Here is a 27,727-nt window from a genome sequence, read left to right as displayed (position 1 = left end):
TGCTAAGCGCCAGGAAAGGTGTGCCTACAAGGCCAAAACACTTGTACCACTTCAGTGAACTTGGTTCCTCATAAGAAATTTTGAGGCGTCACTTGGAGCAGTTCAATAAATTATTTCAAAACTGTTCTATTACTATGTTCTCTATCACATATTCTTTGAAATTGGCAAAAGAATAAAAGTTGTCGAATGATCAAGGAAACATGGAAGAGGTTCGTTGAGGATATTACAGTACATTGAGAAGCGAACTCTCACCAAGAGTTATGCTGTCAGAAATATCTTAAAGATCTTTTACTTGATGTAGACTTGTTTGTCCTGCCATTCCTGTGTTTGTGTGTGTGTGTTTTATTTTGTGCTGCTCATACCAGTATTTGTTTTTTGACAAACTACAGTAACTTTTAACATTTCTGTACAGTGGGTGACAGTCTATGCCTCAGTGTACCATAATATTACCAATAAATTACATTTCATGTTTTCTTGTATCAATCTGAATAACTAGATACCTTGCCCCTCAATTTCACGACAGACTGCATTCAAGAAATAGCGCACCAGAGGGTCCTTTAGTTTGCTGCACCAGTTGCGCCATTGATTGGAAATATTTAAAAGGAATACTGAAAAGCTTGGATCGAGCGATATTTTTTTGTTGTGTGTGCAATATTGTAATTGGCTGAAATGTTCTGTTCTTCTGGATATATTGCTTAGATTCAACAACGTTGCCAAACACATTGCCAAACGTCACCTTCTAGCTGTTGTTGCTAAAGGTGCTGTTTTGTATAGGAGCACAATATGTTTGCACATCTGTTATTACACAGTACCAGGAACACTGTTGGTCCTACTAAGGTGCGTCTGGTGCCAAGGCACATAACTTCACGCTGACATGTTTGTAGAGATTAAGTGATCACTATAATATAGTTCTCCTGTTTTGATCTCGGCATGGTGTTCAAAGAAGCAGTGAGACAGCAAAACAAACACACAAGGTGGCTCTTTATTAGAAAACAATTTTTAGCATACACGTGAGTCACTTGAGTGTAATAAAACAAAATACCATAACTAAAAAAAAGGGAAGGTTTCAAACACACCAAAGCCCAGCTGAGTGCAAGTGCAAGCTACTGCAACCTACACGGTAGCAGTAAAAAAAATCAAATAACATTGCACTATCTGGAAATATTTCTTTACCCTGATACTCACAACAGACTACTGGCATTGCTTTTATTTACAAAGTGGTATACCTTTCCTTTGCAGTGTTTTGTTACAAGTGATATGAATTGTGGCCTTGTCATTGCAGAACTTGTAGTGTGTCCCATAGGACCATTTATTTTGCTTAAGAGTTAGTTGTAGTTTATGCAATTTAGCAGACCTTTTTGTTCTTGCAGTTTTCCAATGTCCCAGTCCTCAAAGCCCAAGGAAACTCTCTCAGTGACATCACAGTCTTGTCAGGACCTCTCGCAGTTGAGAGATGATGTTCAGCCAAGCCAGAGGTGCCTGCAAACTTTTAAAATCTTATGGAAGTTGCTTTCACACCATCATGCAAAGTCACTTTTTATGCCAATCAATTTTAAAGTTGTTAGCACATTTGTATAATTACAGCATAAGAACTTTTGTGAAATCACTAACATGAGAAAGCACGTTGTCTAATATTCAGAACAGTGCAAGGAATATAGTGCAAGGTTTTCTCTCATGACTTTGACCCTTCATATATGACTTGCTCATCCACCGGATGAGCTGGTGGGGGAGGAAAGCTGGGCTACCGGTGGTGTAGGAACCACACAGGTTCGTGGTGGGTACAGTATGGAGAGCACTCATCTAGAATGAACTGTATGACAGAACCAGATGGGTCCCTTGCTTCGTTAAGGTGATGCATACAAGTGTGCCCTTGTGTCTGCATATGCAGCTTTGCTCTCTTCTAGACATCTGGCTGTTTGGGGCAGCATATGGTGGTTCAATTGAAATGTTTTAGCATACCTCAGTAGCAGGTCCATCACTGTGATGTGTGCCAGCACATACATGGTTTGTCCCAAAAGTTCCCGGAATTTTTTTGTTATAAATAATTTATTCAGTATTAGTTCACAATCTCTTTTTACTCTCCCCCTCATTTGATGCACCGTCGCCAACGCTTCACCCAATCCTTGAAGGTGCCCTGGAAGCCGTCAATGGGAACCTCCTTCAGTGAGGTCGTCGCAGATGCTTTTACCGTCCCATGCTGAGTTCCTCCTTTCAAGGTTCTTTTGATCATTGGGAACAAAAAGAAGTCCAGTGGTGCCAGATCGAGGGTGTACGGCGGCTGGGGCAGCATTGCCACACCCATTTTGGCCAGCAACACGGAGACAATGAGCGCAGTGTGGCTCCTCCTTCATCTCATTCATCGGGACTTTTGGCACGATTTTCATGCAGACTTGCCTCATTTGAATATCCTCTGTCAAAACACGATGACTGATTGTTTTGGATATTCCACACTCCTCTGTGATCATCCTAACACTTAATCGCCGGTCCTTGTCCAAAACTTGGCGCACTTTTGGCACCGAGTCGTCCGTTTGTGGTTTTGACGAGTGTCCCGAGCGGTCGTCACCGTTGACAGACTCCTGACCTTCCCTGAACCTCTTGTGCCACATGAAAGTATGGCTATGTTTCATTGCGTTGTCACCATATGCTTTCTGAAGCATTTCGAGCGTCTCCGGCCTGCTTTTATTCAGCTTCACACAAAACTTGATTGCATAACGCTGCTCCAAAAACTGGTCTATTCTTTTTTTCTCGATGAGGGTGCAGTAGATAGATACCTCTGCGGAAAGCATGGCCTACCAACAACAACTGCCTGCAGGCAACCTAAGCCAAACTCATTTTGAAGCTTATATCCACCTCTAACTTCTCCGCCCAAAGCGCTGTCCCGCCAAGTGGCGTTGCTGGCTACGAAAAAAATTCTGGGAACTTTTGGTACAGACCATGTAGGCCTAGATGATGGTAATGGTTTTATTTCAAGTCTGTGGTGAAGGGCAGCACTGTATTTTTCCGCTGGGGTGCAGCTATGATGAGAAAGGTCTTTAAGGCAGGCTGGGGCACCCCCGAAGGAATGAATTATTGGCGGCGAGCTTCATCACTGAAAAGACTAGCAGTGCAGTCATAGTGAAGTATCACAAAGGGTCACATTTGCACAGCAAGCATGTCGTCTGCTTCAAAAGTAGGGTAATAGGCTGTGAACGAAAGGGAAGCTTCAAAACAGGGAAGCTTTAGTGATGCTATGGTTTGAAGCTCACCTAGGACATATAATGAGACTTCAAAAAAAAAAAGGAGGGGTGGGGGGAGGCCGAATCGTCGCAAAGCATGTCCCTTTGGGCGACAAAGTCTCTAGCTGCATAGTGAAAGTATTTTCATACAGCTGTGAAAGCATTTGTGTGACAATATTTGCTTTTGTCATCTTAAATACTGATAGGCTGTGACCTAATGTCCACATTAGTTTGCATCTATACGAAACATGAAATTTAGAGGATACCACACATTGAATTCAGAGAACTGTCATTCTTATGGCCAAAGATGTCCCACACAATGTTTTACCCATACAGAGATTGCCAGCTCTTGTACTCTGTGTGCGTTAAAGAACCCCAGGTAATAGAAATTTTTGGAGCCCTCCACTGCGGCATGCCTCATAATAATATTGTGGTTTTGGCACTTAAAACTCCAGTAATTATTATTATGATTGCCAGCTCCATTATTCAAAGGAGGCACGCCACTTTGCAAGTTTCTGCAGCATCTCATCATGACAGTGTGGTCTTGGACAGCTTCTAGCTGGGTGTAAACTGTCTGTTGGTCAATATAGGCTTCATTGTATCATAAGGAAGCCAGATCATAAGGAAGCCAGAAACTGTACACAGGAAGTTTAAAAAAAAAATAATTTTTCCAAGTAATCATCAAATAGCCTCAGTTGATTGCAATTTGATGATTACTTTCCCAAGTAATCATCAAATGGCCTCAGTATTAGAGTTTGTTGCCTCACAAGTCAGGTGCTGCGAAAATTTTTCGAATCCATTGAGTACGAGCAGGAAGACAGGAATTCGTTGCACACTCTAAGCAGTTTTTCTGTTCTTTCGTTCCAATGAACGCACTGGAAGCTATGCAGGCAGCGATGACAAAGGGCAAGAAGCTATGTCAGTGTGCGTCATGAACTCAACTTTTTTCTCTTCTGACCAAATCCCGGCTGTGGTGGCCGCATTTCAATGGAGGCGAAATGAATGAGGCCCATGTGCTTAGATTTAGGTGCACATCAAATAACACGTACGTAATGGTCAAAATTTCCAGAGCCCTCCATTACGACATCCATCATAATCATATTGTGGTTTTTTGACGTAAAATCCCAACAATTACTACGTTATGATTGTTATGTTATTTTGTCCTCTTTTTTTTCTTAAAACACTTTCACTCACTTTCGGTGTGATTCTGGTGCATGCTTGTGTTCCTTGCTGCAGTGTAGTTCAACACACTGTAGAGTGCAGTGCTGGCGTATGGTGGCAGCCATGATAACTATGCAGCACAAGAATACTTGAGTGGGTGAAATTGGCCAAGCTCTGTGATTATCTGGTGCGCACTGGCATTGTCTTGCATCAGTTTGGCCAAGGAATATATTGTAGCCAGCACTGCGGTAGCGAGCTCAGTCAAGGTGAGTGACCGACTGAGGCATCAGGTGTTTGAAACAACATGGGGGTAGTCTGCATGTGATCCACAGTGTTGAAACTTGGTGCTGCACACAATCTTCATAACGTTTGAGGCCACTTATGTAGAACTAATTGAAACAAACTAGGCACGAAGGTTGCGATGCCGAAAAGGCAGCGTGGCGAAAGATTTGCTCGAACGTGCACGTGTGTGCTGAGCCCAGGAGACAACAGCTGTCTTCTCCCGGAAGTGCATCATTCGTATCAAAATGTAAAATGTAACTTTTGATTAGTTCAACCTGTTTATCCAACTACAACTAATTATACACTGACAATAGCAGGAAGTGCATTTTATCCAGATGCCACTCTTGATTTATGTCTGCTATCAGATTATAGCAGCAGTCTGCTAAATGCTGAAATAGAGCAGCCTCTGACAGCTTTGAAGAGAGGGAGGACAGGCCTCTGTAATAAGAGTGGGTGCTTGAGGAAGTGGCAACTTCAAGCTCTGCTTGGTGAACTCTATGTGCTGTGCATGACTAGAAAATATGGCTGAGCTATTCATAACGGCGCTTTCTGTTTGTAAAATGTGTCTTTTCACCAAGCCCGAGAAGTGGTTCAGGACTCATTTAAGAACATGTGCTGATTCACAGCAGCCCAAGTATTAACATATACCGGAAAAGTTGTCACACTGGTTCACTGGTGCTGGTTTTGGCATGAGATGATAAAAATGGAACTTTGATGATTTTCTGATTCCTTCTCATAATTAATCCATTACTGCAAAACTAACAAAAAAAAATGTTTTGAAAACATGATTTACTGTATCTGTTCATTCTTCCTTTAAAGGGGTACCAACACCAATTTTTGAAGCTGACTTTACTCAGCCATACAAATCTCCTTTATCCTGAGACGGCTCTTAGCAACTGTGAAGCTCAGGAAATGCTAAGATATTTTGACAATAAAGTCAGCTTTCACATGGCTGGCCGAATGACATCAGCACTAGCATGACGTCAGGCTACAGTATCAATTCTGGTGACTTCGCGCACCACTATGGCTAGTTGTGACGGTGTCGGGTACCAAAACATACAATATGGCCATTTCTGCATCACCAATGGAGCCATGGAGTGGAACTTCCGGGGAAATGTCACAGCATCTTGTGCGATGCCGTGCGGTAATGACAGGGTACAGTAGGAACCAAAACTAGCTTTTAAAACATGTCGTAATTAATTTTTGAGGACGCACTCATACTTACCAGTACATTTTTTGGGCTCTTGAGGACTTGGCCTTTGATTTGATGCAAAAAAAGAACAGTAAGTTTTTGTCTAAGTGCCCCTTTAATATATTAAAAAGTCAGCGTCTGTAATAACGGGACAATAGTTTATTTTTTTTTACCATATGGTATTATTTCTTGGTGACAACTGGAGTATATTTCAAGTTCCAAAGTTGACAGGTCTGAAATAGTTGCATCAAATAAAAAACAGTTTTTATCATAGCAGTGCCAGAAATAGGCTCAGGAAGACTTGTTCTTGGTCTCTTCACTGTTCTATAAAGAAGGACTTCTATGATGACTAATAGGCTTTCTTGGCACAAGCGTCAACTTTGGCCAAAAAGCACCAGGTGCGTGGTAATAACAGGGTTCCAGGATAATACCCTGTACCTGTGCACTCTGCCTGTCTACAAGCAAAAACTGTACGAGGTTAAGCTTGCCGAGTGTGGACTTATGTTCAGTGTCGTACAGTCAACATATCTTTATCTGCCTTCCTTTTGAATTCTAACCCTGGAAGCAGCATGGCTGTCTTTATTTTCAAATGTTATCACCTATTTTAATCAACTTTCACCTGTGATGCTTCGAAGAACAGTGGTGGGCTGTTCACTGTGCAAATGACAAAAGAGATATAGCTTAAGGTGTGGTAGGCAAGGCTCCAGTACAGCGAGTACTTGGAGGAACGAAAAGCCAAAAGAAATAACAAGACAAGTGTGATGAGTAAGGGGTTTACTCAGTAGGCCCAGGTTATCGACCACACACAAGATGAGCGAATCAACTCGAAGAAACCATTTATATGAACGAGGAGAACAATAACGCACAAGAGGACATCACAAAGATGCACAGTTAATAGGATTAAACAATGTGCAAAGTTCATTAAAGTTAGACGGTAGCCTTAACAGTCAGTGCACCTAACTTCCGTGACCAAGTCTCGAAGACCACACTCACGCTCGCCGTCTTTACGATTATCGTAGCACCGGGCAGCGTGGTGTCGAGTCTGTCGTGGCGGCGTTCATATGCACACGTCTTGCCGTGTGGCTAGCTGGCTCGAGCTCGAAGACGCTGTGCCGCACCATGACGTCTTGCTGGCAGCCAGTTCATGTTTGACTGGGGGAGTACCCTGGGCAGCGGGGTCCAAAGCCCCAGACCACAATCGAAGCCTGCAGCGCACGGCTCCACGAACCAGTCTTCTTCTTCCTCTTTTCCCAGTCGCACACTCACAGTTTTTCTCGTATGGCGTTGTCATCAGTTTCATCACACGAGGGTGCTTGTTTCTGAGCTTGAAATGCTAAAAGAAAACAAATCCCAACTCCAGAAAGCTTTCAACTGTACGAGAGAATCTGCTGAAATATTTTGTGAAGATGCTAAAGCAGAAAATGAAATAACTCTATTGCCAAGCAAACAGCTTCCGATGGACAGCCAAAGAAAAGAAGACTGTGGTAGTAATTGTAGAGGGAGAATTGTAGCTTCAATATTTCAATATTTTGTCCAATATTCTGTATGGACCCGGTAACAATGAGCTGACAATGGTATGTGAAGTCGTGGAATATATGCCTTTACAGAGGGCAAAACTCTGTCTCCGTGTAAATGCATAAAACATAAGTTTATTAAAAAGGACTTGGATAAGTGAGCTTTGTTATGTACATGAAATAAACAAGGGTGTGATCGTAACTAAGGTAAAACAAAGCTTTATAATTAAAAAGGGCTGTGATTTAGCTGCTTTTAGAATCAGGGTCATGTGCCATGTCTTTCGTGACGCCAGGTCTCCTACACATGCCTTAGTCCCTTATGCTATGCTCTTTGTCTAAGCTGTCTGTACTCTTCACAGGGTGCTGTCGTCTACTGAAAGCCTTCGTCAAATCACTCTGCAGTTGAATGGCCTTATGGCAGATACCAATGCTGCACTGAATGGTGAGATGGCAACACTTGCAGACTCACCTTCATCTGGAGCACTGCGGGGTGACGAACTTCTGCGAAGGAACCAAGAATTAGCTACAACACTCGAAGCTTTGCAGCAGGACAGGGATCAGCTTGAATTTCAGCTGCAGGAGTTAGTGAGTTCAGTTTTTTTCTTTCTTAAGCTCAGTTTCTTAAATTTCGCATTAGCGTGTGTAAATATGGATGCCAGAGTAGTAGTAGTAGTTGTAGTAATGTTCTCACAGAGCTCAAGAAGAATAATATGCAGTTTAGCGTGAGTAGGGCTGGTGGGAATAACTTAAAATGATGTCCCTATTTGTACTATTTGTTAGCAACAAACCTTTACTGTGCTCTTCAACCTTAGTCTTACTGTAAGCAAGTCTTCAGTAATTCAAGCTTAATTGGAGGCTTTAGATAATTTGTGGAATTTCCACACTCTGAAAATTTGTTACATAAATCTGACTGAATAGCTTGAGAAGCCAACCTGTTGCTTCCCAGTTAATTTGCAAACTTGCGTGTGGCTTCTTATTAACACAAGAGGGCATAATCTCATGGGCTCCAATGAGTGCCTTCAGTTGTCTTCCTAAACGCTTAGGAATGCTACTCGCCACCCAGATTTAGCAGTAAATTTTAAAAGGGCATTCCCAACCAACACATGTCTACTGCCGAAATCACCGTGAAAACCGCAGATGCCCGCATTGTGGGTGGCGACGCCACCTAGAAGTTTCCGCATCATTCGCCGTGACGTCACATGTTTTGACACCGCCTACTAGGGACTACATAGTTCTTAATCAGTAAAAATGAAGTACATTGTCCTCTGAGGGGGCCATAGACTTGACATACGAAGTTTGGGGTAATTTTGTTGAACCAATGGTGCCAAAATACGATAAATACACTTTGAAATCCGTGACGTCACGCGGGGAGATTTCGGTACGAAATTTAAAAATGAAACTTTGAACTTGATTTTCTCCTCTATTAATAAACCTATGATGGCGAAATTAACGACATTAGAGTTCTCAGAGCACAATTTATTGATCTAAATCAATTCATTGTTTCTCTTTAGTGTCCCTTTAATACGATAATCATTATTGTACTGAATCTGATGATCAGATGTTGCCAACAATTTGAGTGTGATATTGGTCTTATATTGAATTGCAGTGCATTGCACAGGCAATTTTTAGACCTGTTTTCTTGGGGAGGGGGGGGGGGAGGGATTGTTGCATTAAAATTCAGTAGATGCAGAACTTGGGACTATGAATTTTTATGTTTTTACAGTAACCTATTGAAATGGCCATGGTAGCATAGGTATTAAAAAAAGCTGCGTTATGAAACTCTCCTATGTTAGTGGTTCAATGCTCATTTTATGATAATGGTATAGTAGAATAGTATAAAGAAGTGGAAAAAGAGTAAACACCTAGTGGCATCTGGAGGTTCATTTCCTGTGGTTCACACAGAAAGCAAAACTGGCACGGCAGCAGCGTGACTTCGACCGTGAACGGGAGGAAATGGATGAGCAGAGTCGGCGTGAGCAGGGTGCCCTGAATGATCAGCTTCAGGTGCATATACAGACTATTGGCATACTGGTGGCTGAGAAGACCGAACTTCAGTCAGCGCTTTCTCAGAGCCAGCAGACAGCCAAGCAGAAAGCAGGTTAGTGTCTTATGATATTTGAATGAGAGTGTGAATTCGAGGGTGAAAAACACTCTCAAAACAGTTTTCGCAGTCAAGCTTTTGGACAGGCAAAATAACAGGACAAACTATGGCTGATGTTTTTCTGCACTGAAGCTTGTCTTTAAGACTGCCCTGTGCACACATTACTTGTGAGGCACTCTGGAGTTATTTAGGAAAAGCATTAACGAAATTGTATTGAAATTTTCATACTTTTATGAGGCTTCTTTTCAGGAAAAAGCACTGGACACATAGATATACATGTCGTCAATACTGTTCCCAAAGGAGCATCCAAAACAACAGGAGAGTCGAACCTCTTTTTATAAACACTAGATCTAGCAGGTGGTTGAACTTAATGAACACTTTCTCAAACTAGGCTTTTTAGGCAGTCTAGATTTTGTTGCAGTTGGCCTTAAGTGCTTTGGACTATGCAATACTAACTTTGCTCTGGGTGAGCTCAGCTCAACCGCATGCACAGCAATATTCCCGTTTTCAAAGTGACTTTTGTCCACGTTGTTTTTTGTTTTTTTTGATGTAAGGTGGCTTCAAAGTGTCAGTGCATGGTAGCCGTGTTTGCTGCATTCTTTGCATTCTACAGCATAGATAGTAGCACTTTTTCTTCTCTTGAACACCACATTCACTCTTTTCTTGTGTTCTCCTAAGTAGATGGTAGCACCTTGTCAGCACCCTAACGCCGCATTTTTGAAACTGCACTTTCCTTTGGTGCTAAATTTTACTTGGCACTGTAGTTTAATAATATGCACTACAAAGTAATGCTTTTCATCCTTCCTAAGTGTACCATTTCTGACAATGAGAAATGCAAATAGTATATTACGTGTAAGAGGTAAAATGAGTTTTGAAGCAATTTGGTTCAAAAAGCTTTAGAAGTATTTTAGAAAATGGTCATTTTAAAGTATAAAAAAATATGTATAGCATCACTTTTGATCTAATAAAAAGAAGCGCTGTACAGGGCTTAAGTGTTAAATTCAAATCACATGTTGATCTTATTGAATCCACCTGTAGTGGTTCAATTCAACTCAGCATCATAAATTCATTTTATAATTGTTTCGCTGTAGCTGCTGAACATAAATATATATGGATACTGGAATGAACCATATTTACAGAGCCCAACATTCTGCAGTGGTGCACGCTCTCGGCTGTACAGTTGTCTACCAATAATGTGTTTTGAGATAGCCCACATTTGAGCACGCAGATCTACCAATGATGCATGCTCAGATGTGGACTATTTCAAACCACATGCCATTGGTAGACGTCGCTGTGCTATCTGGAGCATGCTGCTCCAGTGTTTTAGACAGGCATGTTGCGCTCGGTACACCCTTTCCTGTGCTAATAATGCAAGTGGTGTACTGCAATAGGAATGCATGAGCTCATGGATCATGGCATGACTATACTTCCAGTTATAAAAGCACCAATTTGGCTAGCATGTATGCATGGCATTTACATTCCCTTCTGTTTACACAAATGCAAAGTGCAGTGTGAATCAGGATGTGTTTGTTGAATAGAGAGCTACCGGAACACAGCTTCTCATAAAAATGGCAGTGCAACCTCACCAGCAGTAGCGGTCGTCCTGTGTGCATCTTTCTCTGTCTTTGTTTTGTTCCGGGATATTATGTAGTCTAGACCAACTAACCCAAATTTCAGCTTTAAATATAAATGCACTCATTCTGTTATGATCATTTCGTGTGTTTCTTGGCGTCTTCACTGCTGATAATTACAGCCTGTGGCAAACTATAGGAGAGATGTTGCAGTGATGGCACATTCTTGAAGTGAATGTTTATATTTACACAGCTGATCTCTGAGGCTGCTTGTAGGTCACTGGGAGCTCACGTTTGCCTCACCAGCAGCAGAAATTCCAGTTATGTTGAGTTACGGCAACACTGGAGGATAACCTCTATCTGTGCGCAGATGCGGACTGCACTTCAGGGCTAGTTCCCACCTATCATCGTATGTGGGTCATGGCACTGTTACCCTTCTATTTAAGCTGACTAGACCGGATGATGACTCTGCATGCAGGAAAACAAGTGACTTTTGTCTGTGCTGGTCCACTCTATCTTTATCATCATCAACATCATCTCCTTTATCTTCAACATGGACATCTGCAAGGAGGGTGGAGGGGAAGTAGATGCCCGCTCTCTTCTTATTTTTCCTCTTCATGGGGTGCACGGCATTAGAGGTTAATGAACTTTCAACTTATGAAAGTTCAGAAAACACGTTCAAACACATGAAGGAGCATTAACAAATTTTGCAACTGGCTCATCAGCATACTTTTACAGCGAAAGCTGTTATGAGATCATTTCAACGGCCGTTTTTGGTGGCGTAGTTGTCCGCCGCCGCCGCCGCCGCCGCCGCCGCCGCTGCCGCCGCCGCTGCCGCCGCCGCCGCCGCCGCCGCCGCCGGTGTCCGTAACCACTATCGCTCGAAATAAGAAAAAAAACGAAATAAGAAAAAATTTCCAGGATGGATCGGGGTTCGAACCTGGGTCCTCTGCGTGGGAGCCCAGTGTTGTACCTCAGAGCCATGCCGGTGCTTGGAACTGCGTTGCAAAATGACGCTATACAGGCCTCATGTCCACATTACAACCACATTAGCATATGTAATTTAGTGTGGTAGAAGAGTGAAATAACAACCGCGCACCACACAACGTGAATTCTGTAACCAGGCGTCACACAATGCGAATTGCGCAACGAGTGGGCTGTTGGATGCTTCCAACCCACTACAAGGGGCTCTGCAATAATTCTTCATCGTCATCAGGCACAACACCAACAAAGTGCGCATGATGCCTTACATGTTTTAGCGGGTACCACGGCTCTCCGTTGAATGACGAAAAATGGCATAGTGGCTGCGGCCCTACTTCACAGAAATTATGATTTATAGCGTAGTGGGTTCCTCGCAAGTACACTTGCATTGGTTGCCAAGGAAGCCCATGAGCCCATCATCCATTTCCTCAGGGTCTCAACAAAGTTCTTGCCCCCTCTCTCTGTCTCTCTTTCTCACGTCAATGTATGTTATATTGCATGGTGGGAGAGTTAAATAGCAACCGGGCGTCACAAAATGCGAATTACGTAACTGGTGAGCCGTTTAAACCTTCCAACCCATTACGAAGGGCTGAGCCACAATTCTTCATCGTCATCAGTCGTCACGTAAGCATTTCAATTTCACAGAACTTATGATGATTTATAGCCTAGTGGGTTCCTCGCATGTGCACTTGCATTGGTTGCCAAGGAAGCCCATAAGCCCATCATCCATTTCCTCAGGGTCTCAATAAAGTTCTTCCCCCTTCTCTCTGTCTCTCTTTCTCGCGTCAATGTATGTTATATTGCATGGCGGGAGAGTTAAATAGCAACCGGGCGTCACACAATGCGAATTACGTAACTGGTGAGCCGTTTAAACCTTCCAACCCATTACGAAGGGCTGAGCCACAATTCTTCATCGCCATCAGTCGTCACGTAAACAAAGTGCACATAATGCCTTACATATGTGTAGCTGGAACCTCGCTTCTGCGCACAATGACGAATAATCGCGTTGTAGGTGCTTCCCATCTTCACAAATATTGTTATTTATGGCGTAGTGGGGACCTTGCTAGTGTACTTGTATTAGTAGCCCCAAGAGAGTTTAGAACGGGCTCTAGAAATGCCGCTCTTCCAGCTTTCGCTGTGACTGTGCTGCGCTTTCCGCGCAGGCCTGGAATTTTTTTAATGGCTTGTATTTCTTGTATTACATCTTCAAAGGTGCGTTTAGTTAACACAGACACAGACACAGTACAGAACGAATAAAATGCAGGACACACGATGTCGAGTGCAACCTTTGAAGATGAGTGAACACTAACTAGCCCACCTTATAGCTCTCCTCAGTGTATATTACACACAAATGTCAGGATGGTCTGGCGTAAACAATAAAAAAGAATGCTCAAATTATTCACTACAGACTGCACTATGCTTTGCACTCAGTTGTGTCAGTTTATTTTTCCTGTAAACTTAGGCTTAATGCGTGTGACACTAACAGTCTGAACAGTATCCTGACGCACAGTTGAAGGACGTTTTTTGTACATAGGTGATATGGTTTGCATGATCAGTTAGGATATATTTTTTCAATCAATGCTACTGAGCACTTTGCCTAGCTTCCATTAATACATTCTGAACTGATTAGAATGGCATGCATTCAAGTTGAGGTGTGACAGGTAACAGTATTATATTTCAGTAGTACTCGTCCTTGTGAACCATGCTTTAAAAAAAAAATCACTATTTTGTTCAAAGATAGAGAAACTCTGGCTGTAACATAGCTTGTTCCTCTCATTGTTGCATGCATCTCACAATGGGTGAACGTGCAGGATCTTTACAAGTTCCATAAAGTGTGTGTCACAAGCAGCCCGTTAGTTCAGTGTTCTGCTTGGACGCCATCTTATGAGAGCAGGGTGGAAGCTCACCCATTCATTAGGAACACAACCCATTATTCTCTGGACAGAAGTATGGGCAGTATTTATGTATGCATCGCACCTCTCCTGTAGTCCAGCCATGGTTTAGTTCAAGAACTTCTGTATGCCTCACAGAATTGTTTGCAGTGTAGATGTCATGTTATACTAGATGTCATGTTATACAATGTCGACAGTGCCACCTCAAAAACAACTGCCAGCAACTGCAGCCACATGTGTCTCTAGCATGCATGCAATGCAAAGCCTTCTCGCAAGCCAGCTTGGTGGCGAAATGAGGCAGCTCATACAGTCAAACCTGGATATTTCGAACTGGCTAAAAAAGAGGAATTAGTTTGATATATCGTATAAGTTGATATAAAACTTTTAAAGAATTTACTGGGTTTTTTTTATTCAAATTTCGGTGTGCTGGTTGGCTTCACGGCACTGCTTCATAATAATGCAAGGAAGGCAGCTTACAGCAATAAGCGGGGAAGTTCTTAAAGGGCCAGTAAACAACCCCGATGTCCAAAAATTGTAATGAAAAGAAATATGCGCACTTTTGCTATGTGAACATGCTGCCACAAGAATTTTGCGAGTACGTGCTATAATAAGGAAGTTACAGGGGTTAGAACATCCTCTTCAGCTGGTTTCAAATTTTCGCGCGGCCTCACCACCCGTCTCCACCACATGGACGAAAAGGCGTAGCCCGTCGTCGTGACTCCGCCCACTTCGGGCACGAAGTGGGCGGACATGACGACGTCAACAATTGACGTCATGGGCGAGCTCGATCAGTCGCAATGCACTTCCGCTTGCTGCAGCTCCTGGTTGTTTATTGTTTATATTGTCGCACGTGCTCCGTAACTTGACGGGCAGTTTTCGGCTCTTCACTATTTTTAAACCTTTGTGACAGTTCACAATGCAGCAGGAATGCGTGCTTGCTTTCCGAGACGTCGAAGGGGCGCGAGAGAAAACCCCGCTTGCCGCGCGAGCAAGCACGACCGGTCCGAGCTACCGGAGATTCCCCTCTCCCCGCTCGATTTGCAGCCGGCAACTGAACAACGCAGCCGAAGTACAGTGTAGCCGAAGTGCGTGCAGGAATATACGTGCGACAACTGCGTGGCCGAAACCGCATCACCGCAGGGCCAAAAAACAAGGCGCAGTTTCGTAGCGGTGGGTGGGAACAGGAACTGACATTAACTTGACAATTGTTTGTTGAGACCTGGTTTAGACCAATCGACGAGCTCAGTGCTACGTCAACTCGGCGATCGCCGAGTTGACGTCACTGTGCGTACGAGGAGGATTGGTCAGGCGTAGGAAAGAAGCGCGGGAATTGTTTTTCGAAATGAAGGGTCTGCGCGGCGTGCAGCGCTGTAATATTCGGAAAACGTGATCGCCGTGGTCTACTGTACGGATTAGCGAGCTTGTTTGGCGGGTGTAAAAAAAAAAGTCGCAGCCTGTTTACGGGCCCTTTAAGTTTTTATTTTTCCACGGTTTGTAGTTGGGGGTGCATGTTATATTAAAGGGTGGGTTCTAGGCGAAAAAATACGGATGTGAACAGCTACTCAACATCTTCAAAGGCAGCTGTGCGTACTTGTCGGGCGCTGGAAGCCTCTACTGCCTTGGCCCTAATGTTGGCTTTGTTTTTCAATCTTATACTCAGCGTGCTTCTTGGAATGCAGTATGCAGCGATGATGTCAGGCTTCCTTCCTCTACATTGAGCTGTGTCAATTATAGCCAGCTTTGCCAAGAACAGCCAGGCTGGCTTTTCCATTTTACGGCAGCTATTTCATTAGGTAACAAAGGGAGTTAAGTGAACGGTAACCCTGCACAAAGGATGCGACAACGAAGGATCATGGTGAAAGCTTGCAATGTCAAGTGATGGCAAGCGATGGTTTCTGCTCGCCCTGCGTGACACCCTCCTAGTCACACTGCTCACTCTCTCAAATGCATGCAGGAAAGTCCCCTTCCTTGAGGAAAAGCCAACTTCTTGGGGTGTATCGCATTGCCCAATGTTTGATATATCAAGTGCTCTGGCTATTTTTGTTTGATGTAGCCATGGACTTTCATATGTATTGACGTCAAAACATTGTCGTGTTCGAAAATAGTTCGATATAAAGGATAATTCGATTTACCCGAGGTCGATATAGTCGGGTTTAACTGTAGGTGGTGCTGTTACTTATAAAATGTAGTGATGTGCACAATAAAACTATCTATATATTCAGTTATATTACTGTAGTTTCAGCTGCCGCTGTCTTTTCCTTTTATTTATTGTTGTCTCTTTCTCCTTACTCATGTTGGTGCAGCAGGCTAAATAAAAGAGCATTTGTAAAGTTTGTATTACTGGTACCATAAGTTTAGAACAGGCACACACAATAGGCATCAAAATAACTTGTTCAAATGTTTGAGAGTATTGAATATTTGATTGAATATTTATGACATTAGGTATTTGCTTTGGTGTGAATTTCCTACGGATGGATGTCCTCACACACTGTTTAGAAGTTTTTCAAGTATTCGTAATGAACAAATATACTTATTTTTTTCAATTATAGCCCACCTTAAGGTGTGGTTTCATGGCAGGACAGGCTGCATCGCAGTGAAACTACACCCTGTGGTGCAATTAGTGCTGCAATGGAGCCACACCTCACGGAAGTTTGCATATAACCCACGCCCTGACTTCTTAAACTTTTTAAAATTTTACTGCAGGTTGCACGTGCAAACTGGGATAAATTTTAAAGCGTATTGTATTTTACAGCTTATAACCTACAGACCCAGTTGCAATGGACCAGAAAGAAAATCAAATGAGTGTGACCCACGGAAATAACTTCATACAGTTAAGCTGTTGTACGTGGCACCAAAATAACATCATTATCTTCCATACTCGTTATGAAGGTGTACTTGTTGCACTGTAGTACTGGCAAGATATTTTTTTTATTATATCTATGTTCATTATTTTGAGGTTTAACTGTAGTTGCTTGATGATTGAATGTCTGGCATTTTCAAGCACTATACAAGCAGAAAATTTTGTAGTAACACTTGTAGCATAATTACAAATGCTACAGCTCAATTCTAGTATTAATAAATTTGCACCAACAAAAAAATCTTCTTTCACACACATGGTGTTGTGTCAGTGACATAAACAGAGGAATTTCCTGCTTATGCTAATTTTCACATATAGAATACATGATAATTTTAGTTTTTTTTTAAATTGCCATTCTGGTACTCTTAAGTTTTGCTGCTCACATCAAGCTGCTGTTTGACACGATGTGTGTCCGTGTGAATTTTGCTAGTGCATGCTCAGCAGAACTGAAGGTGTGTGCATTATGCCAGGCTTTGTTGGAATCCTCAAAACCTTGTGCTTTTCATTCTTCTCGATTGTGCAGTGGAAACAGAGGAGCTACAAGGTAGGCTGAAGGCCTTACGGGAAAGAAACAGCGACCTGGAGCGCAAGCTTAGTACAGCCAGCAGCCAGAGTCAGGTTCAAGAAAAAGTAAGCTGTGTCTTTATTATGATAGCTGTTCGTATTCTTTTCAGTGTTTTCAACGTCGTTATAATTCTCTATTGTGAGACTCAACCATGGACACCCTAATAGTTGCTGCCGCTGCAGTGCAACCATATCTGTATGCTTTCGCTCATGCGTGATGGACACTGTTGTGTGGAATGCCGGAGATGTGGAACATGTATGTGCAAAGAGTAAGAATGACAAATGTAACTGTAAGATAATATCATCAGAGTACTCAGAAGAAGAGCAAGGAGGCTGCTTATATTTGCTTCTTTTTTTTTTCTCTGACGCTGCTTCTTAGGCCTGTATAAGATTTGCAGTAGAGAATAAAGAAGGAAGACTGCTCCTTTGTGCGAGCTTGTGCCACTTCAATAATAAAAAAATAAGAAAAAGGTTTGGTTGAAAGCCGTCACTGATCTCAATCATTTTATCAGTAACAGTAATGATAACTGTGGAGATAGTGGTCAACAGTAACAAGAAAATAACTATGGAGTTGACTTAAACAAAATTGTTACTGCATTTAACCATAAGTGTTTCATCAGCTGTGACCTTCATTGTATTATGTTTAGCACAAGGTTGTGAGTTTCATAGCTGCACTAGGTTATAGTTTCTGCAGGACATTATCTTGTTCCATTTTAATGCAGTGCTTCTGTTTTAAATGTTTTACCATTGTACTTTTTGAATAATTGTGAATTTTGCATTTGCAGAGCACCAAGGACTCTCAGAGAGAAGTGGATCGTCTTAAGACAGAAAATCACAGGCTCAGGTGTGTAACAGAACAAGCGTCATAAGTTAGTATTTGGTTATTTAGTGCAGCACCTGACTTTCTTTTTACTCCCTCCACCTCCTGTTTGCCCCTATGCTTTTCTAAGCAGCAAGTCCATAGAAGAACTAAGGCAGGAGCTGGCTGAACTGTCCGAGAAACTCAACAGAAAGGTGCGTACTGTTTTTTTTTCCCCAAGATTTGCAATGTGTTGTAGTCAAGTGTGGTAATGCTGTGGTTAACTTTTAACTACTGCTCTCACTGTTGAATACATGCATGCAATTTTTTTACTGCATTAACTTGACTGCTAAAAAACAATGATATATTTTTATCCTTTGAGTGTACCTTTTATTGCATCTAGTTAATGTTGAAGATACTGTATTAAAGGAAGTGGCAGTTCTAAAAATGAGGCCACTAGGTTCCATCAAAAAGTTTTTAACCACCTTTTCTCGAAGCTTCACAAGTACTTTTTCTGGGATGTTTTTCTGCAAGTAAAAGTGCCTTGCAGAAATACATTACTGAAATAATTTATTAAATGACAGAGCACGAGAATAGTTGTTAGGTGCACTGTGTTCCCCTTTCCTACCCACTTTAAACTTACTGCGTTCCAAAAGGGCATTCCTATTGGTGGGTGGAGCTGAGTGTGCACAGAGGACGCTCACTTTCTCTTAGAAATATGTAATTATGATTGGAATTAATAGCTGAGTGTTTCTACTGCTACAGCCTGTTTTATTAAATGAGTCAATGTGCACCGTAGTAGCAGCAAGGAATGCACCCATTGAGACACTTCCTTGAGATTAACTGCAGTATTCTAGGAGGTTCCTCCACTCAGCAACCTGCCTTGACTCAAAAAGGGCAGTGGTGGCACTGCATCTTGGCAGTAGTGGTCCTTGCATATGAGCGATAATGAGCAGCAATTCTTGAGAACCACTGCGTCATTTGCAGTTGAGCAGTGGCGCTGTGCTTGACTCAGTCATTTGAAAGACCAGCTATGATTCGGGTGTTTGAAAATATGAGGGTAAATCTTTGTCGTCCAGTAGCAGCTCTTGATGGCTGCCATAGCAGCTCTTATCTTCCAGCTGACGCCAGGTTACAGCCACAAGCAGCCGCACCATCATTCTGTTTGAAGAGGTGTTTCAGCTTTGTTTTCTGCTTGTGAACACCATGCACCGTACATGACTGTGAAATTTCGCTGAGATGTTCATAGGTCTGTCTTCTGTCTGTGGAACATGGTTTCTCATCAAGCCTGAGAGGTGGTTCAGGGCTCTTTCGTGCATGTTCCTGTTCATTAAGTAAGCTTAGCATTTTCATGTGTGACAGGGAAGGTCAGTGCAGGAGTAGGGGATGGTTACCGGTGATGATGTGAAGTGCACTGTAGTCAGATACAAGTATAAATGTCCACGGCAGTGCCTCCTCAAAGGCAGATGCATATAAGCCTGCATTTCTTAACGTTCAACAGAGCTGCAACTACTTCTATGGAGGCAAGTTGCACTGCCGTATTATGAACAGTTTCTATGAAAGAGGTCATAGCTTTTTTTGCTTGTTGTTTTTATTGCGGCAAGTTACTGCACTGTCGCTATGGCTTTTTTTTTTACATATCCTGTATTTTTATTTTGTACATTGCAATCATCACTTAATGCCTGTGTCGTAGGTGAGTGTTAATAGGTAGTGGCAGGAACGAAATTTCACAGTAGGGTAATTCCACGCCAAACGTCCCAGCCATTTTGATGACCATCTCAAATACATTAAAAAAAATTGTGCTCCTTTAGTGCACTGAAAACAGTGAATTGCTAGAATATTTTGGAGAGAAAAAAATTTTTGGTCACATGGGAGCTTTTCGAATTTCGCAGAAAGTCGTCTAAGTGTGGTTTGTCAGAAAAATTATTCTGAGAGTATCGGTTTCTTGTTTCAGTACCTATTTGATTTAGATATTCAGCAAAGGCATTTGTGTAAAGTGTTCGAAGCTGAATAATATTACTGCAATTTTTCTGCCATATACACCTCCAGAAATTTCGCCAAAATGTTCCATGTTTGCATTTTTTCGTCTATAGTATTGCGCTATGTATAAATATCTGAGTAATGAATACTTACTCTGCAGAAGGTATATTTTGTGTTAACATTTTCAAGCAACTTATTTCCAAATTTTACGAGAAAAAATCACAAATTTGAGAAAATCGTTATTTTGGTCCGCATTGAGACACAGTTTACACCACGTGGTGCTCCTATTAAAAATCAGCTTTATACCTCAAATCGAAAGCAAATAAATAGTTTTTCATATATGGCAAGTTTTATCATTACAATTTTTTGTTTTAAGGAAGAAACTAATTTTTTAAGTTCCCCGTCGACGGCAATGAGGAACTTCAACGAGGAAGCTGCCGTATGACCAAATGGGAAGACAGGTGTCCATGGGGAGCTTCAAAAGTTAGTTCCTTCCTTAAAACAAAAAATGTAATAATAAAACTTGTCGTATAATAAGAACTATTTATTTACTTTCGATTGAGGTATAAAGCTGATTTTTAATTGGAGCACCACATGGTGTAAATTGCGTCTCAATGTGAACCAAAATGATGATTTTGTCAAATTGGTGATTTTTTGTTTTACAATTTAGAAATATCAGTGGTCTGAAGTATTTTTATCTCAAAATATACCTTCTGTAGAGTAAGTATTCATTATTCGGATATTCATACATACATACATTCATACATAGCGCAATATTATAAAGGGAAAAAATGCAAACATAAAATATTTTGGCAAAATTTCTGGTGGCGTATATGGAGATTATTGAATAATATTACTGAATAATAATACTGCAAAAAAAATGAAATTCCACATAATGCCTTCACATTCCTATGGACATTTTCTGGCCGGTGCACCCGCTCACCAAAACAGGGGAAAGCACGGCGCTGCATGTTTAGAAAATGGTCCAGTGACTATTTTTATATGCTACCGGAGGGCGTCTAGGAACCACACAACACTGTCGCACCATGTCTTGTTTGAAATGTGTGGCATTTTTTTTTTCAAAAAGAGCCACGTGCACTTTAACTGAAACTGAGAAAAACACTCTTTTTTGCTACTGGCAATATCGTCGGGCTTGCTCCAACAATTTTTTGCCAGTGTGTTTCTGTCCCCTAGATAACTCAAATCCATATTGCACCTAAAATCTATATAGCCCACTATCGTCGGTATTCAGGAGTAAAATTTGTATTTGGCTCTTATAGACTGGAACATTTCATTTGGGCTTGAATTAGCTCGTAAAAGAAGTTTAAAACGATGTACGGTATAGCAATATTTTGCGATAAAATTAACATCATCCTTGTGCTTCCGTCAGTGCCGTCCTTTGTCTCATGGGCGTAATGGCGAGTACTAGACTTGAAGAGCGAGTGGTCCTTCTTGGCAAAAGGTGCGCTCTTCTGGACTGTCGGCAGCGTTTTCTTGTTCTTGGCATCTATTGAAGGCCTTGAAAAGTGCTGCAGCTCTTCTTTTTCTTCTGAGCTCGTTTTATGCTGTGCCGTTTTGGATTACTTCTTATTCAAGGAATAGAGTAGTGCTCATTATCTTCATTTCAGTTGCCTTCTATTTCAAATATACCATCTTGGAGCGAAAGAAGGGCATGATACTGTAGCGCTAAGCTTGAAAAGAAACACTAAGAGACAAAAAGAAGTAGGAAAGTCAGCCTCTTACTCTTTATATTCGAGTTTTGCCCTACAACATCATGTCCTTCAGTAAGTGCCAACTCGCCCTAGAAAAACTAATTGCCGAGCGTAAACACGACAGCCAAGCAACTGGGACACAAAGAAACAGATTGGATGAGACCATGCTGGTTGTTTTGGTCACGATTGTTGACGCAGCACTGGTTTAATGAATGTGGCTCAGTTTGATTGAAACAGATGCAGGATTTGGCTTATTTTTTGTTAGAAACTGCCTTTTTGAATTCACGTTACAGTCCGGAATTGCCCCATTTTGATTCCAACTGTTTTAGAAGTTAAAGGCACTTAGGTGCTTTACGCTTCCGTGAAATTTAGCCCAGTTTCGGTTTCTGCATTTGGCCCTTTTTGAAAAAAAAAAAAAAAGAATGCCACATATGAAGTACAAGACACCTTTGTTTGCGTGCACTAAATGCTGCCTGTACATCTCTTGTCTTCATCCAATTGCATCATCAGCAGAAAGAAATCTCTTGTTCAGCACAACAATTAATATAACTTATTCTCATCTGTATGATAGATTCATTTATAAAAGAATGGTGATGTTGTAACATTAGCCACTAAATTACAACAAGAATGGTTACGTAGCATTTTGTCACCAACAGGCTATAAGGGATCGTTTTGATGGGAATTCTTTGCTACTTGAATATGCATGCAAAATAAAAAACACGATCTTTTTATATTAGCAGTATGTTAGTCATCTTTGTATAGGCAATATTTTGGAGGCCTACATGTTGAAATTCAGAATCTTTTCCTGTCTTATCTGCTATTGATGCACGGAGTTGCATATGCCAGCATTTGCCATGTACATAATACATACCACAATTGGGAGTGACATTCTTTCCTTTCTCGTCATTTCTTTCCATGTTTCCACTGTCGTTTTTTTCGCAAGATGAGTTTTTTTTTTTTTTTTCCGCAACAAGTGATTGTTGCAGTAATTGGTGTTTTGCTGCCTTCATCCTGACAGTGGGTGTGGAGACAAAGGATCGCTCCAGCATGGGATCAAAACAAGCTCGCGCCATTATGTAGTGTTATATTAGCTGACAGGTATACTCTCGTCACGTTTCTAGATGAACCCGAAGACACTTGATAAGGGTCCTGATAATTTTTGCCCTAGCCACCTATTGTCAATTTATCGCAACACTGCAACAGATTGCACACTGTGGCAGCAAATGGCCTGAAAATTTTTTTTTACGCATTCCCACAACATAAATGAAAAGTTTTGGGTGATATCCTTTTTTTTTTCAGGTAAAATATTTTGGTAACAAGAGGTTATATATGTCAAATTCCACTAGATGATGCAGCAGTTCAAGATGAAAAGTTAAGGCAAGGTTCTGCAATGTGATCTAAACCTATGTCCGCATATTTAAGAAAACAAGACCCACCACGGTGGCTACAGTGGTTACAGTGCTCAGCTGCTGACCCAGAAGGTGCTGGATCGATCCTGGCTGTGGTGGTAGCATTTTAATTGAGGCAAAACGCTAGAGGTCTGTGTACTGGCGATTTCAGTGCACATTAAAAACCCCCCAGGTGGTCGAAATTATCTGGAGCTCTCCACTACGGTGTCGTTCATAGCCTGAGTGGCTTTGGGACGTTAAAGTTCACAAACCAAGCAGCCAACATAAAGAAAACGAGACACTTTTTAAGTGAACATACCGGAGACATTGACTTTTTATCTACAGTCTATGAAGGCACTTGCCGATACAAGTGTATGCCTGTACAATCCGATTGCACAAATGTTTCATTTTTGGTAGTCGTTACAAATTAGTCAATGGTAAGAACTGACTTTAATAAGGGGTGCTGTGTCCCCAGGATCTTACTTTCTCCGAGGAGGAGAGAACAGTTATTGAATTCCAAGAAATGGCTTTTACTTTGCTTAATAATTGTCATTTGATTAACTGCACGTGTCTAGAAAAAAAGCATTGTTGTATTTATTTTTCTTTCTTTATGTCTTCTTATGTTTTAATTTTTTACAACAGTAGTATGACATTTTCATTTAGGTGCTTAAAATGAGGACTTCCATAGCGTTCCTTATAGTGGTGTGATGTTTAGTGGAATAAATTCTTTTTTAAGCATTGCGGCTTTTCCTTCCTTTTTCTTTTTTCTTTTTTAAACAAATTGCTTTCGGCATACTGGTCCCAGCAACCATCACTTCCTTTGATATGTGCTGCTTAAGGGCACAGGGTAGGCCTACACCTCCCATTTTCTCTGAAACTACTATATGTAAAGCGTTTGGGTTTCTTTCATTTTATTCATCCGTGTCTCTTATTGCAATTGAGCTAGAATTACAGTCTATTTCAAGTGCTGACATTTTTGTAATTTTTTTAGCCTTGTTTTTTCAAGTTGATTTGATAAGGGGGCAAATGTAACGAAAAAATTGATTTCGAGATATTGAGAGCTAAAGAAAACAAAGTTTATTTCATGTTTTGTTCGAAAAGAAGTTGTACCGAACAATTTAATTAATAGCAACCTGCCATATAGTCATCACACGAATCAGCTTGTCACTTCTTTTCTTGTTTTCTTAGTTCCCTGGCTTGTTTTGTCATATCTTCTGTCTCTCTATTGACCAAATACTGTCGATGGCGGTCGATCTCACACGACCATATCAGCCGTTGTGCGTCTCTTCAGTTGTTAGTCGGCGTTTGTGGTGTCCTGACTTCTTTCTTGTGTCCGTGTTTGCACGCCCTGTCTTTTTAGAATGCATATCACATTGTTGCATCAGGGCGATATGCCAAATGGCCTTGAGAATGTTTACTCGGGTCACGCAGGCCTTTTTGAAAGTTAGAACGGTTTCAAAGGTGTCCGTTCTGAGGGCTTCCATTCCAAGGAACACGATCCATTGTGTTCTCTATGAGTGCCACGGTTCCTCTGCAATCTGTGCAGATACAGTTACTCAGTTACTCGTAATCACGGTTTGTAGAAGCTCCACATCAATCAAAGCATAGCCATTGTCACTACAGGTAGCATTTTGTCCTTGTGGTGACGTGGAATGAGGACAAAGCTTACTTGCTGAAGTGCTCGCACGAGTGCTTCCGGTCTTGTTTCTGTTAGTAGCCGAAGCGTGTCGATTTCCAATTATACTGCACTTTCTCAATTGTTTCTTTGATTTGTCAACACGAGACTATCTTTTGCCGCCACAACAATATCAACAAAGGCGCAACTAAACTTAAAATAAATGCACAGAACCGTGTCTCCATGCGCGTCTCACACATACAAGGCAAATGGACTCGGTAAATGCCACGCGTGTCCAAAAAAACCTGCACCATCTGCCTTTAAGTAGCCGGAAGGCTTTTTTTAAAAACCTGCTAAGCTCAGAGAAACTACCATTTTTGATTTTAAAAAAATTCACTTGAGGCAGAAAGCTCAGGTTGTACACGGTCTGAGAAAAGGGAGCTTGGCTGCTCGTCAGTTCTTGAACACCTGGTCCTTTTGGTTCAATCAAAATGTGGGAAAATGTGTGGGGCACTGGATACACATATTGTTAAGGAAGGCCTTATCATTTCAAACAAGCAAAAAACCAAATTTCGATTTTTTTTTAAATTTTACCCTACCCCATGTCCTTAAACAGCCTCTCATCAAGTTTCAGGATTTCTAAGAGATGTTTGTGGTGCATAGATTGCACAGTGGTGATCATGTGTGCAAACTCTTACAGAAACCTATGCCATGAAAACAGCTGCAAATTAAAAGCCTACACGCTCTTCTTCTCTGTGCAGTCTCAAGTGCTCACAAAGGGATACTGAGTGAATATTTTCATACCAGACACTAGTTCTGAGGTCATTTCATGGTGCAACCACGCAAACACAAATGTGGTTGAGCAATTGAGAAAGCATCCATGGATCAGTCCTGCAGAGCTGAAGAGGTGCAAAGAAGTTCCTCTTGCACCTGTGTATTTATGCTGTCAGGGGGTACTGGCATAGAAACATTTGTGCCATCTTTAGTTGTAATGCATAGCTAACACAATGTAACCATAGGCCGGCATTATAAGTTAACAATTTTTCTCACTCACTGTTATTTTTTCAGGCTTCACATTAGCTGTACATTCATACTGAGGTCTATTTACACTCAGCACCACTTATTCACATATCTGCTCATGTCTACTCACAATTAAAATCACTCATTCACCTTTCACTACTCACATTCACAAGTAAAATCACTCTCGTTCATACCTGCGTTAACTCGCACTCATTGGAGCTGCCACTGCGCACTTGTAGTCATGCCCACATCTACTTACACCAACAAGCATTCATTCACATTTACAGCTTTAAAGGGACACTAAAGGCAAATATTAAGTCGACGTTGATTGTTGAAATAGCGGTACAGAAACCTCGTAGTGCTACTTTTATGCCACGGAAGTGCTTATTTTGAAATAAAATCACGTTTTAGTGGTCCGCATCACGTTAGCGCACTTCAAAACACCCGCCTGAAAGCGGTATTTCGCACGTCACTGTTGCCGGGCCCAACGTTGCCCGCCTTTACTGCGCGGCGGCGTGCACTGGTGGCGTGCATCATTTGGGCATCCGGCAACATCACATGCATGCGGTATTTTGTCAAACTTTCTGTCAGAGCGACTTTCATGAGCGTACAAAACACACGCGGCAGTACGCGATATCAAAACTACCGCTGAGACGCGACCGCGTGAGCGAAGCAGGGCGCCGGGCGAAGTGCAGTTCGGCGAAAACGGAACTTTTGAACCACCCGCGCCGTTCCCCATGGCAACGCCAAAGAGGTTCTTTTTTCCATGAATTGAACAGAAACGAACAAGCAGCATTTTATTATGTCTCTTCATGCACGGCGGGTTCTTTTTTTATTGCAGCTAGTTTGATTACTAGTGATTAATTGTATTCAGACTCTCCCACGTCATCGGGACCACTTCCAAAATGTCCCACTTGTGGCGCTCATCGTGTGATACAGTTAGCTTAATTTCTCGGTAAATAGAGCACTGCTGTTGATAATACTGCCGTTTTAGACATTGTCATACATTGAGCTTTCACTCTGACATAAATTTATGTACTCACTCCGAGTTAGGGCAGTCCAACGGGCTGGTGACGCAGCAGAGAGACTTGGTCTTTCTATTCCAACGTGGGAGCAACCCGTAACATGCTAGAGCACGTTCCAAGGGACCATAATAAAGTTTATCCATCCATCCATCACTCCGAATTGCCTACTCACTTTTATGATGATGTCTCCTCACACTTATTGGTACTCACTCATGTTCACACCCGCTACTCTCTCTCACCAGCCCTCATGTTTTTACTTATGTCTACTCACACTCGTAGGTACTCAATCAGGTGCATGTTTGTACTCACACACTGTCCACTTTGTTTGTGCTCGCATCTACATACACCTCTCGTTGCTTACACTTGTACACACACCTTAGAGGTGAAAGAGGGAGAGAGTGTACGTGTACTCAAGAGCGAATGTGCCAGCCTATGCTTTGCACCCACTGCGGCATTATGCCCATGCCCACTATGTAAATTATAGGTATATCTTACACTGTGCACTCAGCCATGTGAAGACCAAGCACAATCATCACAGCCGTGCTAGTGTGGAAGATGCAGTCTTGCCTGACTTGTCCCCCTTTCCACCTTCTGGTGCATTCTTGGGCACAGTACTGCCTTCCTGAATTGCAAAATTGGCAAGTGACTTCCAAAATTAGGCATACTGGAAGACTGTGCACATAAATGTGCATGAAGCAACCATACATCTTGGCTCACCCCTGCACTTTCGTATGTTCATTCACACTTACAGGCACTCGCTCAAGTTTGTGCTCATGTCCACTCGGATTCATGAACACTTGCCTTTACACTCACGTCTATGTACAGTCACAGAAGGTCACATTTGTACTTGCTGGTACT

The 27,727-nt window shown here is 41.9% G+C and overlaps 1 protein-coding gene across 5 annotated transcripts in view; it reads left to right on the top strand.

Annotated features, from left to right (window-relative positions):
- The window catches only part of LOC119404214 (golgin subfamily A member 2), a 113,759-nt gene that overhangs the window by 955 nt on the left and 85,077 nt on the right, over positions 1-27,727 (top strand). For all 5 annotated transcript variants that reach the window (XM_037670789.2, XM_049418307.1, XM_037670782.2 and 2 more), the window contains 6 exons: positions 1,371-1,475; positions 7,724-7,949; positions 9,267-9,462; positions 17,290-17,396; positions 18,116-18,174; positions 18,284-18,344. In XM_037670789.2, the coding sequence (XP_037526717.1) occupies positions 1,371-1,475; positions 7,724-7,949; positions 9,267-9,462; positions 17,290-17,396; positions 18,116-18,174; positions 18,284-18,344 (754 nt within the window). The remainder of the gene's footprint in view (positions 1-1,370; positions 1,476-7,723; positions 7,950-9,266; positions 9,463-17,289; positions 17,397-18,115; positions 18,175-18,283; positions 18,345-27,727) is intronic.

This window comes from Rhipicephalus sanguineus, chromosome 1, assembly GCF_013339695.2.
Source record: "Rhipicephalus sanguineus isolate Rsan-2018 chromosome 1, BIME_Rsan_1.4, whole genome shotgun sequence".
In the NCBI taxonomy this organism is placed as follows: domain Eukaryota; kingdom Metazoa; phylum Arthropoda; class Arachnida; order Ixodida; family Ixodidae; genus Rhipicephalus; species Rhipicephalus sanguineus.
Note: the sequence above shows the minus strand (reverse complement) of the source record. Positions and strands in the feature narration are given on the sequence as shown.